A 14,199-nucleotide genomic window follows, 5' to 3' on the forward strand; every position below is an offset into this window, starting at 1 on the left:
GGGGAAGTGCTTCCGGGGCGGGCAGCGCTCGCGACCCCGGAAGGACTCTCTGTCGCGAGGCAGAGCCGGCAGCGGCAGGTCGGACCGAGGCGGTCGCCCGCGGGCCATGGGGCGGTAGGCGGGAGCGGTGAGTGCGGGGCCGGGGCGGGGGAAGGGCGGCGGCACCGCGGCGTCCTGCCCCCGCCGCCAGGTGAGCGACCCCCCTCCCCTCCCCCACCGCCCGGCAGCCCCGGCCCCGCCGCCCGCTTCCCTCGGGGCTCGGCCCTGGGGCCGCTTTGCAGCCTCCCGCGCTCAGGGCGTCGCGATGGATCCTTTCCCGCCCTGACCCCGCCGCTCCCGGAGCCGAGCGGGGGGTGTCACCCGCGACGGCCGGGGCGGGGCCTGCCTCACCTGTGTCGAGCCCCGCGGGGGTGCGAGGGCCCCGTTGTGGGCCGGGCGCCAGGGACAGGGGGCGTGGCCTGTGTGGGGCGCAAGCTTTCAATGCGGGGAAATAAAATAAAATAAAACAAAGCAGATGTCTCTGCCGGCCGGACTCGTTTTGCCTAGACTCACCTGCTGTAATTATCCCGGGAGCCTCGCCGAAGGGATGGCTTTTCCCACGAGCGTCAGTGACACCTTGACGCTCGCCCGGTCCTCCTTTGGAGACCGGCGTTTCAGATGACGGTTTATCAAGGTTTAAAACCAGACCTCTGGTCCCTCCCCAGACTTTGCTCGGAGGGAGTATTTCCCAACCTTGTGATGTCGTTCAGCTGTGTCTGTCTGCTTTGAGGTTAAAATACGGTATCGTTTTTTTGAGAGTTGTTTTTAATTGTTTTCTTCATTTTAAATAAAATATATTCTCTCTTGATGAAGCATCAAGCGACAGCACCGTTTTTTACCGTTATGTTTTCAGCGCTCGTATTGAAGTCAAAGTAGGGTAGCGAATGTATTATATAATGTGTTCTCCTGACCTCATACTTATTAAACTGATTAAAAATGAATTTTTAATTCTGGAGTTGGGAGGACTAGTTGATCTTGTTTTTTGTTTCCCCCCCTCCCCCAAGTACGACTGGGTGGAATTAGCCTCTGTTCATGTTCAGTTCTTTCAACCAGGTAAGGATTCATATAGATGGCCATGGATATTATATCCGGTTCTTCCTTTTACAAGGTTTGCTGAAATATGTGCACATTTTATACATTAAGTTTTGACTCGGCACCCTTAAAGGCGACAGACTAAGCAGAAACATTTAGCATAGTTTGTAAATTTTGGTCTTCGATTATGATGAAAAAATAAGGTAAAAAAAGTTTTGTTTTTTTCCTGCTTAATTCTTAGCTGAAGATTTTGGTTTTTGCCTTCTCCGGTTACCGCAGTCTTGCAGAATTGATGTTGCAAGGTTGAAAGTAAGTGGGGGGGAGACGAATTTTCAGCCACTGTTTAGACATTTTTTAATATATATTGAAGTCCAATGCTTCATTACTGCTTAGTAGAAAGGAGATGCCCTCAGATCATGCACCCTGTCCCTTAACTTAATTTATAAGTTCTTGCAATGTAGCTCTCAAGATATACAGCATGTCCAAAGTGGTCCTCCAGAAAAACATGGAGAGGCTAAACTTGACTTGTAGTATTTCTAAGGTGAAAATCAGAGAAGAGAATCCCCTTGCCTTTTCTTTATCCATTGTAAAGAAGCAAAAATTTAAAGCCTATTAAAAGAAACAAAACCAAACAAACAAAACCTTTTCAGTCTTCTAAAGATGTCTTAATTCAATATATTCCCCACCTCCTAGAAATGGGAAGTGCAAGCCATCTGGTGAATGGATCAACAAGCTATTTTATTTCACTATACAGTAGACTCTTAACTTTATCTCCTAGTATAACACTAATAGCAGGACATAGCAAGTTACTATAGAGATCGCTCAGGTGCCAGTAGCATTAGTTCAGGCTGTGGCAAGAATGCTGCTATTGCACAAAATGGTGCTAGTCTTTACCCAAGTGCTCTCTTCTAGCCCAATACCAAGAAGTCCTGTGCTTAAAATCTGGCAAATGAATGAAGTTTAACATAAAATTCTGCTTTCCTTTCAAGACCCTGGGAAATATCTTGTTTGGCAATATATGCTAGGTTCAACAGTTGCTATTTAAATACTGGAGGGCAGGGAGTAGATTCAGGCTGACCTGGACAGATTGGATCAATGGGCAGAGAGAAATAGGATGCAATTTAATAAATATAAATGTAAGGTACTCCACCTGGGAAGGAGGAACCCCCAGCACACCTTTAGGTTGGGGAGTGTCCTTCTCAGCAGCTCAGAGGCAGAGAGGGATCTTGGAGTCATAATTGACTCCAGGATGAACACGAGCTGGCAGTGTAACGAGGCCATCAACAAGGCCAATCGCACCTTGTCGTGCATTAGCAGGTGCGTGACTAATAGAACAAAAGAGGTGATGCTCCCCCTCTATGCGGCACTGGTCAGACCGCAGTTGGAGTACTGTGTCCAGTTTTGGGCGCCGTACTTCAAGAGGGACGTGGGGAATCTCAAGAGGGTCCAGAGGAGGGCCACTCGCATGATTAGTGGCCGTTGTGATAGACCCTATGGGGGGAGGTTGAGAGAGCTGAATCTCTTCAGCCTTCACAAGAGATGGCTGAGGGGAGATCTTGTGGCTGCCTGTAAATTTATTAGGGGAGGTCAACAGGGAATAGGTGCCGCGCTGTTTACTAAGGTGCCCCAGGGAGTGACTAGGAATAACGGGTGTAAACTAGTTGAGAGTGGATTTAGGTTAGATATTAGGAAGAAATTTTTCACAGTAAGGGTGGCCAGGATCTGGAATGGGCTTCCAAGAGAGGTGGTGCTATCACCTAGCTTGGAGGTCTTCAAGAGGAGGCTAGATAGTCACCTGGCTGGGGTCATCTGACCTTGGTCCTCTTTCCTGCCAGGGGCAGGGGGTCAGACGCGATGATCCATTGTGGTCCCTTCTGACTCTACAATCTATGAATCTATAAATAAGTCTTTATATTAACTATCCAGAAAAAATAACATCAGATCCAGTTTAATAAGCACAGAATATACCCATTTGTATATTTTCTGCCAAAGCCTTTTTATGATATGGTACATGATTATATATAAAACTTTTGCTGTCGGACTGGGAGCTCTGAAAGAGGAGGAGGGAGACCAGGTTAATACTGTCTTTATTTACAGGAAGATTTTGGAAAATGGCCTCTCCATTCACTGGGCCAACAGCAGTTGCTGATGTAATTAAAGATCTAGACACTCAGATAGCTGTAAGTAAATTGCTTGGGCTTGCCATGACTTGGCATGCAGGAGTTGATGTGAGGACCTGCAGATCTGTATTTGGCTTACTTTCTGACAAACTTGGTCCCATGCAGAGGATGAAATCAGAGAAATTTCTTTGTACTGAGACCCACTTTAGGGTGTAAGATTTTTAAAGCATTTCAGAAAACATCATTTTACTCTCTCTCTGTTATGTCAGAATTTCTTCTCCACAGATGTGTCAATTAAGGCTAGCTGGTGGCTGAACCTGTATTAGAACCCTGGTTCTTGCCTTTTTGCTGGTCCTTGCCTTAAGCTCTGGATAAGCGTCTCACTTCAGAAATGACAGATAAGAGTTCCTAGAGTGCTGTGTGAGTTTGGAGAATACCCCAAGGCATGACAGTGGGGATTCTGCATCATTTTTAAAGGCTGCTAAAATGAAACTAGAAATTGTTGTCAGAGCTATGTGAAATGACTTGCACTTATGTTGACTTACAAAGACAACGTGGTTTGTAATGTTTGCAGCAATGCATGACTTAGTGTTGGAATGAAGCACTAAAATATCCATTTTCTAAGCATTTTTGTGTGAATTTTTTGTTTTTCTGTATGGGTTAATACAAACTAACAAGAGAATTTGCTTGTACAGATAAAAAACTGACTTTGTAAGTTAGGTGTAAAATGTGATTTCTGTTAATTTATATGAGCTTTCTGTTTTTCCTCTAAGTTATTATTTTTCAGCTTTTATTAGGTGTTGGTTTGAAAAGAGACTTTTTCCAAACAATATTCTTTTGCAGAAGATCTAAAAGACAAATTCAGTGTAACATAAGTAGTTTGGGGGTTTCAAATGATGGAACATAAACTACTTAAAAATGACATAACTGATATACAGAAAATATTTTATTAATCAATTCCATAGGCTGATACAGGAAACATCTGTGTGAATGGATGTACACTTAGACTTTCAGAGTTAATACAGCTACTTCTAAAGTCTCCAATTTCTCCTCTTAAATCACTTTACAGTATAATACCTATGCTTTCAAATAGTGTGAATGTACTTTTAAATGAATTTTCTAAATAACTACTCAAAATATCAGCTCTTACTGAGGATTGGTAGAGACTGAGATGATGGGTAGAGATAATAGAATAGTGAATGACTTGTAAGAGGCTTCAGATGCTCTTACTCTACATCAGACTCCATAGTAAATATTTGTAGTGTGTTAAAAAGAATTACTGCAGCGTTTCCTTAATGTTGTTGGTGAGAACTGAAGAACGCAAGTTTGCGTAGAGCCTCCTTGTGTCCAGAAAGAAGCCAAACTGACTCTGTAGTGATATGCACTATGTTAGGAAGAGTAGGTAGCTCAAAAGATTTACAACCTATTTATTCATCTAGTTGGCCGGTTCAAATCCAATCCAAAATTATTTTATGTCTAATGGGCTATAATGTAAATTAGTCCAAAAGCCTTATGGCTAAACTGGCAGGACCAGGCTTATTAAATAAGCTTATGAGAGTATTAATTTCTGGCATATTGTTAGTAACCCACTAAACTAAATGTTCTGGAGCTGAAAGACTTAATGTGGTATAAGAAATGCGCTAAATCAAAGGAACTTGGGGCAGTGGTGTCCTGTCAGCTTCAGAGATCTGACTTGAAGATTACTAGGTTCACAGGTTAAATTGAATTCTACGCTATCAAGCCAGATGTATCATGTTGTCATTGCAAACTGTTGCACTAGTGGACATAGCAGTTTGGGCAGAAGGGTGATTTAGGCTTCAGGTGGTCCAGAGTGCTACATGCCAGAGCCATGCTTTCATCCTGGGTGCCTAGTCTAGCTAGTGCTTCTGCATGAGGAACTTTACCTTAATCTGCTCTGCTCAATTACAGAGCTGCCTTAGATGTAAAGACAGAGATTTCTGTTAATAGTATTGTGATAGCATCTCAGAACTCCATTGTTAACCAGGTCCACAGTGCTGGGCACTGTACAGACCCTGCCCAGAAAAGCTTATGATCTTGCTACACTACTTTGTTTTGTTAAATCATCCCAGTTGTATACCTCAAGAGATGTTCTTTGATCTGTTCCTCTAAACTAGGGGTTCCCTAAATGTTACCTTTTCATGCAGCTGAGTAGTAGGCGGGGTCTTTTTGAAACAGTTCCCAGGATGTGGTCCATGAGCCCTTTTTGATGTGGTCTGCCACCCAGGACTTTTAAATGGCCCTTCAGAGGCAAAAATTTGGGAACCCCTGATCTAAAATGTTAACAGTAAAAGTCTGGAGACCTTAAAACTGTTTGGGGGTGGGGGTGGGGAAAGGTGCAGACATAAGAATGAGTGACAATCTGTATCCGGGATCTGTAGGACACAGCCATGGAGTGAATTAGTTGTGGGACTGGAAAAGGGAATGTGAAGATTTGGGAATATGCTCAGGCTGGGCAGTCCATCTTCAGGCATGTCACTGGTTCTTCTCTTGGTGTGCTTTGCATCCACCATGCTGTCTGTTAAAGTTTCACATTTCAAAATGCAAAGAAGTCTCTTTCTCTTCCCACTGACTTCCCTCCCTCTCAAAATGTTTTTAAAGGCACCTAGGGATAAGATACTGGCCCCTGCCTTTGGTTTATGGTTATAGTGCAGACTTTTGAAGGGATTGGTTAGAGAAGGAAATCCCATCTCTGAATTCACATTTAACCTACCATTAAGCTTGTGGTTTGTTTGTTTCTTTAGCTGATCGGTTTGGGTCCTCACAACCCCAAAAAGAAACAGGATCTTGATAAGCTGTATGATTTAAAAACTAAAGCCCAGCAGATTATGAACCAGTTTGGCCCATCTACCTTGATCAACTTATCCAACTTCTCCTCGATAAAGCCAGAACCTGCTAGCACTCCACCGCAGAGCTCCATGGCAAACAGTACTACTGTGGCCAAGATGCCTGGGACCCCTAGTGGAGGGGGACGCCTGAGTCCAGAAAGCAACCAGGTAATTTAATTTGAGGTTTGGGGAGGGGAAAAGGGTCATCTGTACAGGCTTTTCTGTAGCTTAATCTCTGTCTCTTCTTGAACAACTGGCAAATATTTTGTATGAAATCAGTAACTGTTACAGTTCATTTGATCTGTACAGATCCATTTCTTGCCTCCAAAGGACTTACCATCTGAATTGGTCTTTGTAAAGGAGATGGATCTGGGGCAAAAATCAAAATGTGCCTTTATATGAAAAACAAAACATTTAAATACAAAGTTTTCCCATTGCTGCAAGCTGTTGTTTGACAAGTGCAGGGTCTCGTGCTAGATTCCACTTATCTGAGTTGTCAGATCAATAGGTGTCAAACCAATTTAAACAGACCTTTTGTATGTTGAAGTGACAGATGGCTGGCTCCAGCATACTCTGTGTAATGGTAATCCTTGCCTGCTTTGGACAATGCAGATAAGAATACTAGTCAAGGAACTGATATTTTCCACATGTAGACAACATTTACTTTCAGTTTAGTATTTCAAATACTGCTGTTTTCAAAATGGTCTGTTATCGAAAATGGAACAGACTGCATTCTTTCCTGCTGTCACTTCATCCCTTTCAAATGTATGCCTATTCTACCGCTCCCAGTTCCATGCCTGTTGTAGCCATGCTGGGTACAGAGTGGAATGAATTACAAAGAGGGAGAAGTTGAGATTGAAAAAAGGCCTTTCACCTCTGAAAGGGGATGGCTTAATAGTCTAATCATCATGAATTCTTTGGCCTTGGAATCACAGGTTCCAATCCCAGTAGCTTCAATTTAGGCGTTCACTGTTCTAAAGTAAAGAATTTTACTTTCTCCATAATTTTGTTTGGGGATTTTCCTTGAACTGAATGAAGCCCCGGTAAATAAAAGATATCAGATTCACCCAAGGAACCTTGTCTGCCTATGTCTTTAGACCAACATGGCTACAACCTACACCCGTGACGCCCCTATGTGTTTTTTAGACAGAAGGTCCCTTGGCACTTCACAGAAGAACTAACTGTACCAGCTTTATCTTTGTAAAATGTTTTTGGGGCAGGGATAGCATCTTTCCCATGTGTCCTTTAGCACCAAGTAAACTGCCAGTGGTCTGTAAATAATAAAATCCTCAGTACTGATTGTGCACTTGTGCTGTACTTAATGTAGCTCTTTGCCTCAGCAGTGACTGCAGTTCAGTGGTAGCAAATGAATCTCCTTTGAAGGAGATTTGTGTTATAGTCACTTTGGCAACGTCAAGCATCTTTTTGCCCAAATATAAAATTTGCAGTAACTCAAATGCTTTTGGTGCTTGCAATCCACCCTTGAAGAGTTCCTGTTGTACAGATGTTCTTTTCGGCACCCCTATTGCTTTAATGCACAGTATTTTATCATGAGAGACATTAACAAATATGTTCTCACTTGAAAGGGCAGCCTTACTTATTCTGTTCTGTTGATTCTGTTCTGTTGGGCACTGCTTTATGTGTGTAGCTGCCAAAGATGTTTGCTCATTATTACATAATATTTTTATCTGTGTAGTTCCTGGGGAAAGCTGCAGGGCCAAATAATGTATAAAACTAGGGTCTTTGAGCTGCTGTTTTGTGTCCATTGCAACCAGTTTGCTAATGTAGGGTGACAGAGTGTCCCCTCTTTCCTTCAGGTTTTAACCAAAAAGAAATTGCAGGATCTGGTTCGAGAAGTGGATCCAAATGAGCAGCTAGATGAGGATGTGGAGGAGGTAGGTCCTGGTTCATGTGTCAATAATAGGTGAGTTGCCTAGATAGTTAACCCAGAGCATTCATATACACCAGTAATCCCCAGCCCAGTCCAGGGAAGGTTGCTTCACATTATTGTGCTGTTATGACTTGATTGGTATCAAATGTGGCACTGGGCTCGCATTTAATGCTATAGGTAAGACACAGGGGGCATGTTTACATGAGATGCTATTGCTTAGTAGCAATGAGTAACACTACTGTGCAGTAGCTCATTGCTACTGCACAGTAGGGTTGGAAAAAAAACTGTGGCGATGGTACTGCACAGTAATGCTGGTTACTGGTCACTTAGTACTTACTTAATGTAGGTACTAAGTAACTGCAGTAACTGCACAGTCCACCACTCACATAGATGTGGCCAGTGGTATCATATTGATTTGAAGTAGTAGCTTCTGGGGGTTTTGCTTGGTACTGGTCATTGTTTGATTGTAACATTCAGCCAAAAATACCCAATATTAATGGGGTCGGGGGATCCTTCTCTCCACTCCATGACAGATGCTGTTGCAAATTGCTGATGACTTCATTGAGAGCGTGGTGACAGCCGCCTGCCAGCTTGCCCGACATCGCAAATCGAACACTCTGGAAGTGAAAGATGTCCAGTTGCATCTTGGTAAGAGACCAGTGCCTTGTAACAAAAGGAGACAGTCCTCCATTCTGTCTCAATGGGCACATCTACACGTGCATATTAATACAGAGCAATAAACTCGGGCACATCACAGGAGAGTTTATTGCTCCTGAGCACCACCTCTTCACGTGCACCTGGGACCACAACATGTTGAGCTGGGTCGGAGCAGCCCAGGCTGGCAGGGAGCCCGGGGGGTCAGCTTGTCAACCTGGGACTGCTCCAACTCTGGCTCAGTGTGCTGTGGAGGGGCTGGCTGGAGCGTAAGAGTGTCCTAGTGCAGGGCTGATGTTGACATGTACATGTGCAGTGCTGTGGAGTTAATTAATTTCCTGTGGCCTAATAGGGCTGCAAGTGTAGATGCCAAGACATTTACTGCGGAGCTAATTAGGCAACTCTGCAGTAAATGTCTCATGTAGATGTGCCCCGCTTTTACCCAACATGCAGCCATAGCAAGCCTCTTGGGAGTCAAGAGAGATGACTTCGGTGTCCTTATGTTTCCCTAACACCAGAACTCCTACTCATATGGGCTAATGTCATTTGCACCTGTCCTGCAACCTAGGTTGTAAGGTCTGTAGTGAAGAGACTGTTTTTGTTTTTCAGTAGGTGTATGTAGTACCCACTACTGTAGGGCTCCAGTACTGATGGAAATTCTGATGTGCTAGTGCAGAAAAAGTGATCTTTCAATGCCTTTTATAGCAGGAATCTAGCTTTCCAATACAAACCCCTTTCTCATTACATGTTGATAGCTGTGGCACCAGGGTTGTGCATTGATTCAGTTTGTGTCATTTATCTTACAGTCCTGATATATGAGTGTGTCCCCTGGTTGGGTAGTCTGTACAGCTTTCTTAAACACTGATCTGTATTTCCATTCCAGAACGTCAGTGGAACATGTGGATCCCAGGTTTTGGTTCTGAAGAAATACGGCCGTACAAAAAAGCCTGCACTACAGAAGCTCACAAACAGGTCAGGAGTCCTTTGCTAATATATTAACCGCTAAATATCAGGGAAACAGTACAAGCAGAGTTTTCCTGAACTCTAGCCTTTACACAAAGAAAATGGATTATGTGCCTTAGCTTTTCTCTCTAGTTTTGTGGGGTGGATTTGACTTATGCTTTCTGAAAGAAATCTGCTTTGGCTGAATGCCACATCTTTCTGTTGAAGGCAGTGCCCACTGAGATTGCTTTGTAAGCCAGAACCTTTAGTCAAGTGGTAATATTTTTGAGTCAGACACTTTTCTGAATTGCTTAGATTATTCTGGTGTAGCAGCAGAGACAGCGTTCTATTGTGACACTGGCATTGCACAGGAGGTAATGAGGAAATAGTGCTATTCTGTTTGGGTTCATTTTGATTTTGAACCAAAATATCTTTTTCCAAACAACTTCAACTAAATGGAAAGGCTGGTGAGGAATCCAGATAAGAATAGATTCTTCCCCAGGTGGTGGTAGGGAGCTCTATCTAGAATGGAAACCTGAGGATTCTGGCTCTATCCTCACGCCATACTAGAGCTTTTCTTTTGTTCATCTCTAGTCTGAGATATTACAAGCCTAGGAAAAATGGAATCCTAATGAGATATACACAGCTTCTCTAGTCTTCTTAAAGACACTCTTCCCTGCAGTTTGCTCCAAGGCTTCAACCCTTTAAGTCAAAGAGAATTACTATGGGTAGATCCTTGTTCATAACTGGCAACCACATATTCCACATTTCAGTATTTAGTTGTCTCAGACAAAAGACTGCTTGTCTGCAGTGCTGGATCACTATATGATGGATCTTATAGGTAGCAGTTTTGTTGGGGTCTTACCTTGTCTCCAAGGATGACACTCAGCCCCCAAGCAGTTGTCAGGAAGAAAGCTCCCATCTTTCAAAATACCTATAAAAGAGATATTCAGTTCAGGAACTGGATGTGACTGAGATGGGACCCTGCATGGTTCACTGGATGAAATGGTCTTATTATAGCCAAAAATTTCACATTTCAGAATTTTGTGTTTAAAATTCCATAGAGGCTGAAGATGTACCTATCTATAATTTCAGGAGTCGAGGGACACTTTGCATGTAGTGGTCAAGAGTGATCTTAAGGCCTGCTCTTTGTTAGAGCTGCTTTTATATTTGCAGCCCAGCATTGCATTAAAATATGAACTGGCACCCATGCAGCTGGTGTGAGCTAATGGCTGTAGCTATGGAGGTACAGAACAGCGCTGCAAGTCATCCTGACTCACTGTAAGACAGCTGCAGAGATGTCCCATGAGAAACAAATAGTTGTGTGAGGAAGCAGCAAGTACCTGGTTGCCACTAACAGTAACTGTAAATCTTGGGAATGTAAGTTTGGGGCACCTTCAATAGCACTTATGACTTTCCTAGAATTTCAGTTGTTAAGTACTTGTACATCTCTGCTTTCTGCCTTGACTGAGCTATAATTTAAGTGAGTTGCTGCATTTTTTTTAAGTCACCCATAAATGAAGTGCTCTACATCTGTGAAACTGCATCAGAGAAATGATACTGTTTGCCCTAGATGCTGCTTAGATAAATGCTGTGCTTGAAATGGGGTTGGGAATGGTAGAGAGGAGGGCCTTAAAGTGGATTTTGACTCTGTGCAGTATACAAGCAAGATATTTAAGTCATACTAGTGAGTGAAATTAGGAAGAATTGTTAGACCCAAAAAAGAGCTCAGAATAGGAGGTCTAGAAGGAGAGAACCACAGATTATGAAAAACATTTTTCTTTCTTTATGGTTGTAGTTCAGGCCAGGGTTTAAATGGACTTAGGCACATGTAAATGTACATCAGGAGAAGTCATGATGGAACCCTTCTTATGAGTATGGATTCAGATTTCCCATTTCCTATGGAAAAAACGGGGGAAAAAAATGTGAATTTTCCCTTTTGCCAGAGAAAATGCAGATTTTTCATTTTAACAGAGAAACAAGTGGATTTTGCTCTTTTGCAAAGAGCTCTCTGGAGGCTGGCAGAGTTCCAGCTGCAAGGGACTGGGGGAGCAGGGCGGAGGGTGGTCAGGCAGGGGTTGTCATGTTCACATGTACACACTTGGCTACCAGGCAGCCTGGAGAGCAGCTTCAGCAGGTAAGTGGGGATGGCGGGGGGAATTGAGACCCATAGGGAGGGGGAGGGAGAAGGAGTTGGGCAGGGCTGGAGTGGGGCTGGGGCTGCTGCTCAGCCAGGCAGTGCATGGGGCTTAGGGCCTGGGCCTGCAATGCGCAGTGTGGGGTTGGGCCCCTCACTGCTCCAGGGCAGACATGGGGTATGTCACTAGAACAGTGCAGGACTCTTGGTGGCCACAACAAGCTTCCCTGTCCGGGCCCACTCAGTGCTGCTGTGCCCATTGGATTGTGGAGGCCCCAGAGGAGGGCAGCAGGGTGGGGAGCCTAAGCCTGCAGTGGGCAGCCCACCCCACGCACAGATCTGGGGGGCAAGTGCTCCCCTGACTTCCCCGGAAGTGTGTGCAGCAGCCGGTGCCCTAAGCCCTCAGCGGACAACCCACACCTGCCGCCCCACCAGGAGTTCTCCAGCCATAGTGCCTGTAAGGGATGGGGAGCCAGGCTCCGTGCTCTGCTACACTGCAGCAGCCGCCTTCTCCCGTGGCCAGCAGCTGGGGCTCTGGCACAACTGTGGGTGGCAGGGGGTTGTTGACCCGGGTCCCTGGCCCTATAGTCCTAGCAGGGCTGGGGTTGGGGAGTGAGGGGCACCAGCGGGGCTGGGGGCCTTGGCCTGCATCCTGGTGAGCTAAGGGAGCAGGGGGAGCTCTAATTTTCTATGATAAAAAAATCCAAAATCAAATACCAAAATGTATAGGTCCTTAAAATTTATTGTACTACAGGTTTCCCTCGCTTTATGTGGGCTCTGTATGTGTAAATTTACTCTAATGCGATGACCCTTTTTATACCAAAAATTTGTTATATGCAAGGTAAATTCACTCTTATGTGATTGGTGGGGTGGACACCTGCAGTCAGCTGCTTTATGCGGTGGATTGTGGTAGTGTCTCCTGTGTGGATTTGTGCTCCTCACTCGCTGTCTGTGACATGTGTTTCTTTAGTTGCCATCCCCATTATGGCTTCTAAGTGTCCTGCTAGCTTATCGCCTACCCCTCTCCCTGGTCCATCACCAGCCTCTCTCTACACCAACTAAACATTCCCCACCACCCTGTGTTTGTGTGTACTGTTTACTGTTGGAGAATGCCAAAATTGTCTTGTAAAAGTGGTAGAAATGGGTCTGGGGATCAGTACAGTCAAGGTCTTGGAACATATCCTGATTTGTTACGTTGTAAAGTGGGTTCTCTTTTTGTGAATTCAAGCTAAAATGCGCCATTTTCCAGGAATGCATGGACAGCATAAAGCAAGGGAAACCTGTATAGTGATTGAAGCACTGGTAGGCTAGGCTTCCAAATTGCTTTAAAATTGTAAATGTATCAATAAAACATTGTTTAATTGATACCTATATGTATAGCGGCATTTTAATTGCTGATTTGGGGGTTTTATCAGAAAATTTGCAATTTTTAAATTTAATTTAATTTATTTTTTTTAAGTAGGGAAAACCAGGAACCCTGTTTATGAGAGTATGCAAGCTTTAGTAGGGATTAGGCTACAGTGATTTATGGCTTGCCCCATCTACAAGTTTAGACAGATCACATCACAAATGGATTTAGTCAGCAACAAGATTTGACTGTTTAAACAGGGTTCTCAAGCCGTACAAAGGCCAGTGCAGAAAAGCTTCTGTCTGGAGCTCTTGATCTGTTCCACGTGCTTACCAGACCTCACTTTCAGCAGATGGTATTATTGCATAAGTAACTTGGAGCAGACTTCTAGCCTGTTTCTTCTGTGTCATTCCTATATAGCACATTCCAGGCTTGATTGTAACTGCCCATGTCTCAGACTCTCAGTTCCCTGTATTTTCCCTTTCTTGTTTCAGAGGATGGCACTGATCCGCAAAACCACCAAGAAATAACCTCTAGGAATGGCAGGGAGATGACTGCGGTGCATTTTGGGATATCTGCCTCTAAGCTGAAGCCTCCATGACACCATCCATGGGATATTTTTTTTAATGCTTTACAGAGAAGCATATATTTTTATTAACAGTGCAGCAATATCTGACTTTATGAGGAGATCTGCCAAAAAACATTATATGCCCCCTTCCTCAGCCCCTCAAAAGAACGCAACATATCTTGAAACAAAGACTTTATCTGTGACTTTAAAGTGGTTTATCGTCTAAGTGATTATCTGAGGGACAGAGCATCTTGGTCTTGTTTGGGACAGTATTAGAAGCATCTCTAGAGGTTTTTGTTTCCTCTTTCGCTCCCTACCAGTTCCCAGTACTTTGTAATGTCAGTGTTTGTATAAATATTTGCATTTGTTTTACATGAATAAAGAAGAACCATGGCACAGTCTTGTGCTGTTCCCATTAAACAAATAGGGTATCTCCCAGCAGTTGGAGATGGACTGCTTGGTGTGTGAGACCTTGGGGTTTGTTTATTCAGGTTGTTAGTATTCAAGGTATGGAGACTGACTTCCCTCTGCTGGTTCCCTGTAGATCAGGCACTGTGCACCGTCTCGCCTGAATCAATTCCTTTGGTTTGCAGGCTTTTAATTGGGAACACTTCATCAGTAC

General features: G+C 44.0%; 1 protein-coding gene across 4 annotated transcripts; it reads left to right on the forward strand.

Annotated features, from left to right (window-relative positions):
- Nucleotides 1–24: 24 nt before the first annotated feature.
- On the forward strand, nt 25–13,975 carry TAF12 (TATA-box binding protein associated factor 12). Of its 4 annotated transcripts, XM_059729630.1 has the most exons (7): nt 25–127; nt 1,313–1,380; nt 5,954–6,205; nt 7,855–7,932; nt 8,462–8,576; nt 9,466–9,554; nt 13,504–13,975. In XM_059729630.1, the coding sequence occupies exons 3-7, from the start codon at nt 6,038–6,040 to the stop codon at nt 13,537–13,539; spliced, it is 486 nt and encodes a 161-aa protein (XP_059585613.1). In that variant the 5' UTR covers nt 25–127; nt 1,313–1,380; nt 5,954–6,037; the 3' UTR covers nt 13,540–13,975. The 4 variants fall into 4 exon arrangements, with proteins under 4 accessions (XP_059585613.1, XP_059585615.1, XP_059585616.1 ...); XM_059729632.1 differs by lacking the exon at nt 1,313–1,380 and having other exon boundaries at nt 37–127; XM_059729633.1 differs by lacking the exons at nt 25–127; nt 1,313–1,380 and adding an exon at nt 169–190.
- The last annotated feature ends 224 nt before the right edge of the window (nt 13,976–14,199 follow it).

The sequence above is a fragment of the Alligator mississippiensis genome, chromosome 6 (genome assembly GCF_030867095.1).
Source record: "Alligator mississippiensis isolate rAllMis1 chromosome 6, rAllMis1, whole genome shotgun sequence".
NCBI classification, from domain to species: domain Eukaryota; kingdom Metazoa; phylum Chordata; order Crocodylia; family Alligatoridae; genus Alligator; species Alligator mississippiensis.

Excerpts from the sequence above, each read along its gene's own strand:
- TAF12 (XM_059729631.1), top strand. The coding sequence starts at position 3,183 with ATGGCCTCTCCATTCACTGGGCCAACAGCAGTTGCTGATGTAATTAAA. Across the intron at positions 3,252-5,953 it reads ATCTAGACACTCAGATAGCT|CTGATCGGTTTGGGTCCTCA; the intron begins GTAAGTAAATTG and ends TTGTTTCTTTAG. Across the intron at positions 7,933-8,461 it reads TAGATGAGGATGTGGAGGAG|ATGCTGTTGCAAATTGCTGA; the intron begins GTAGGTCCTGGT and ends ACTCCATGACAG.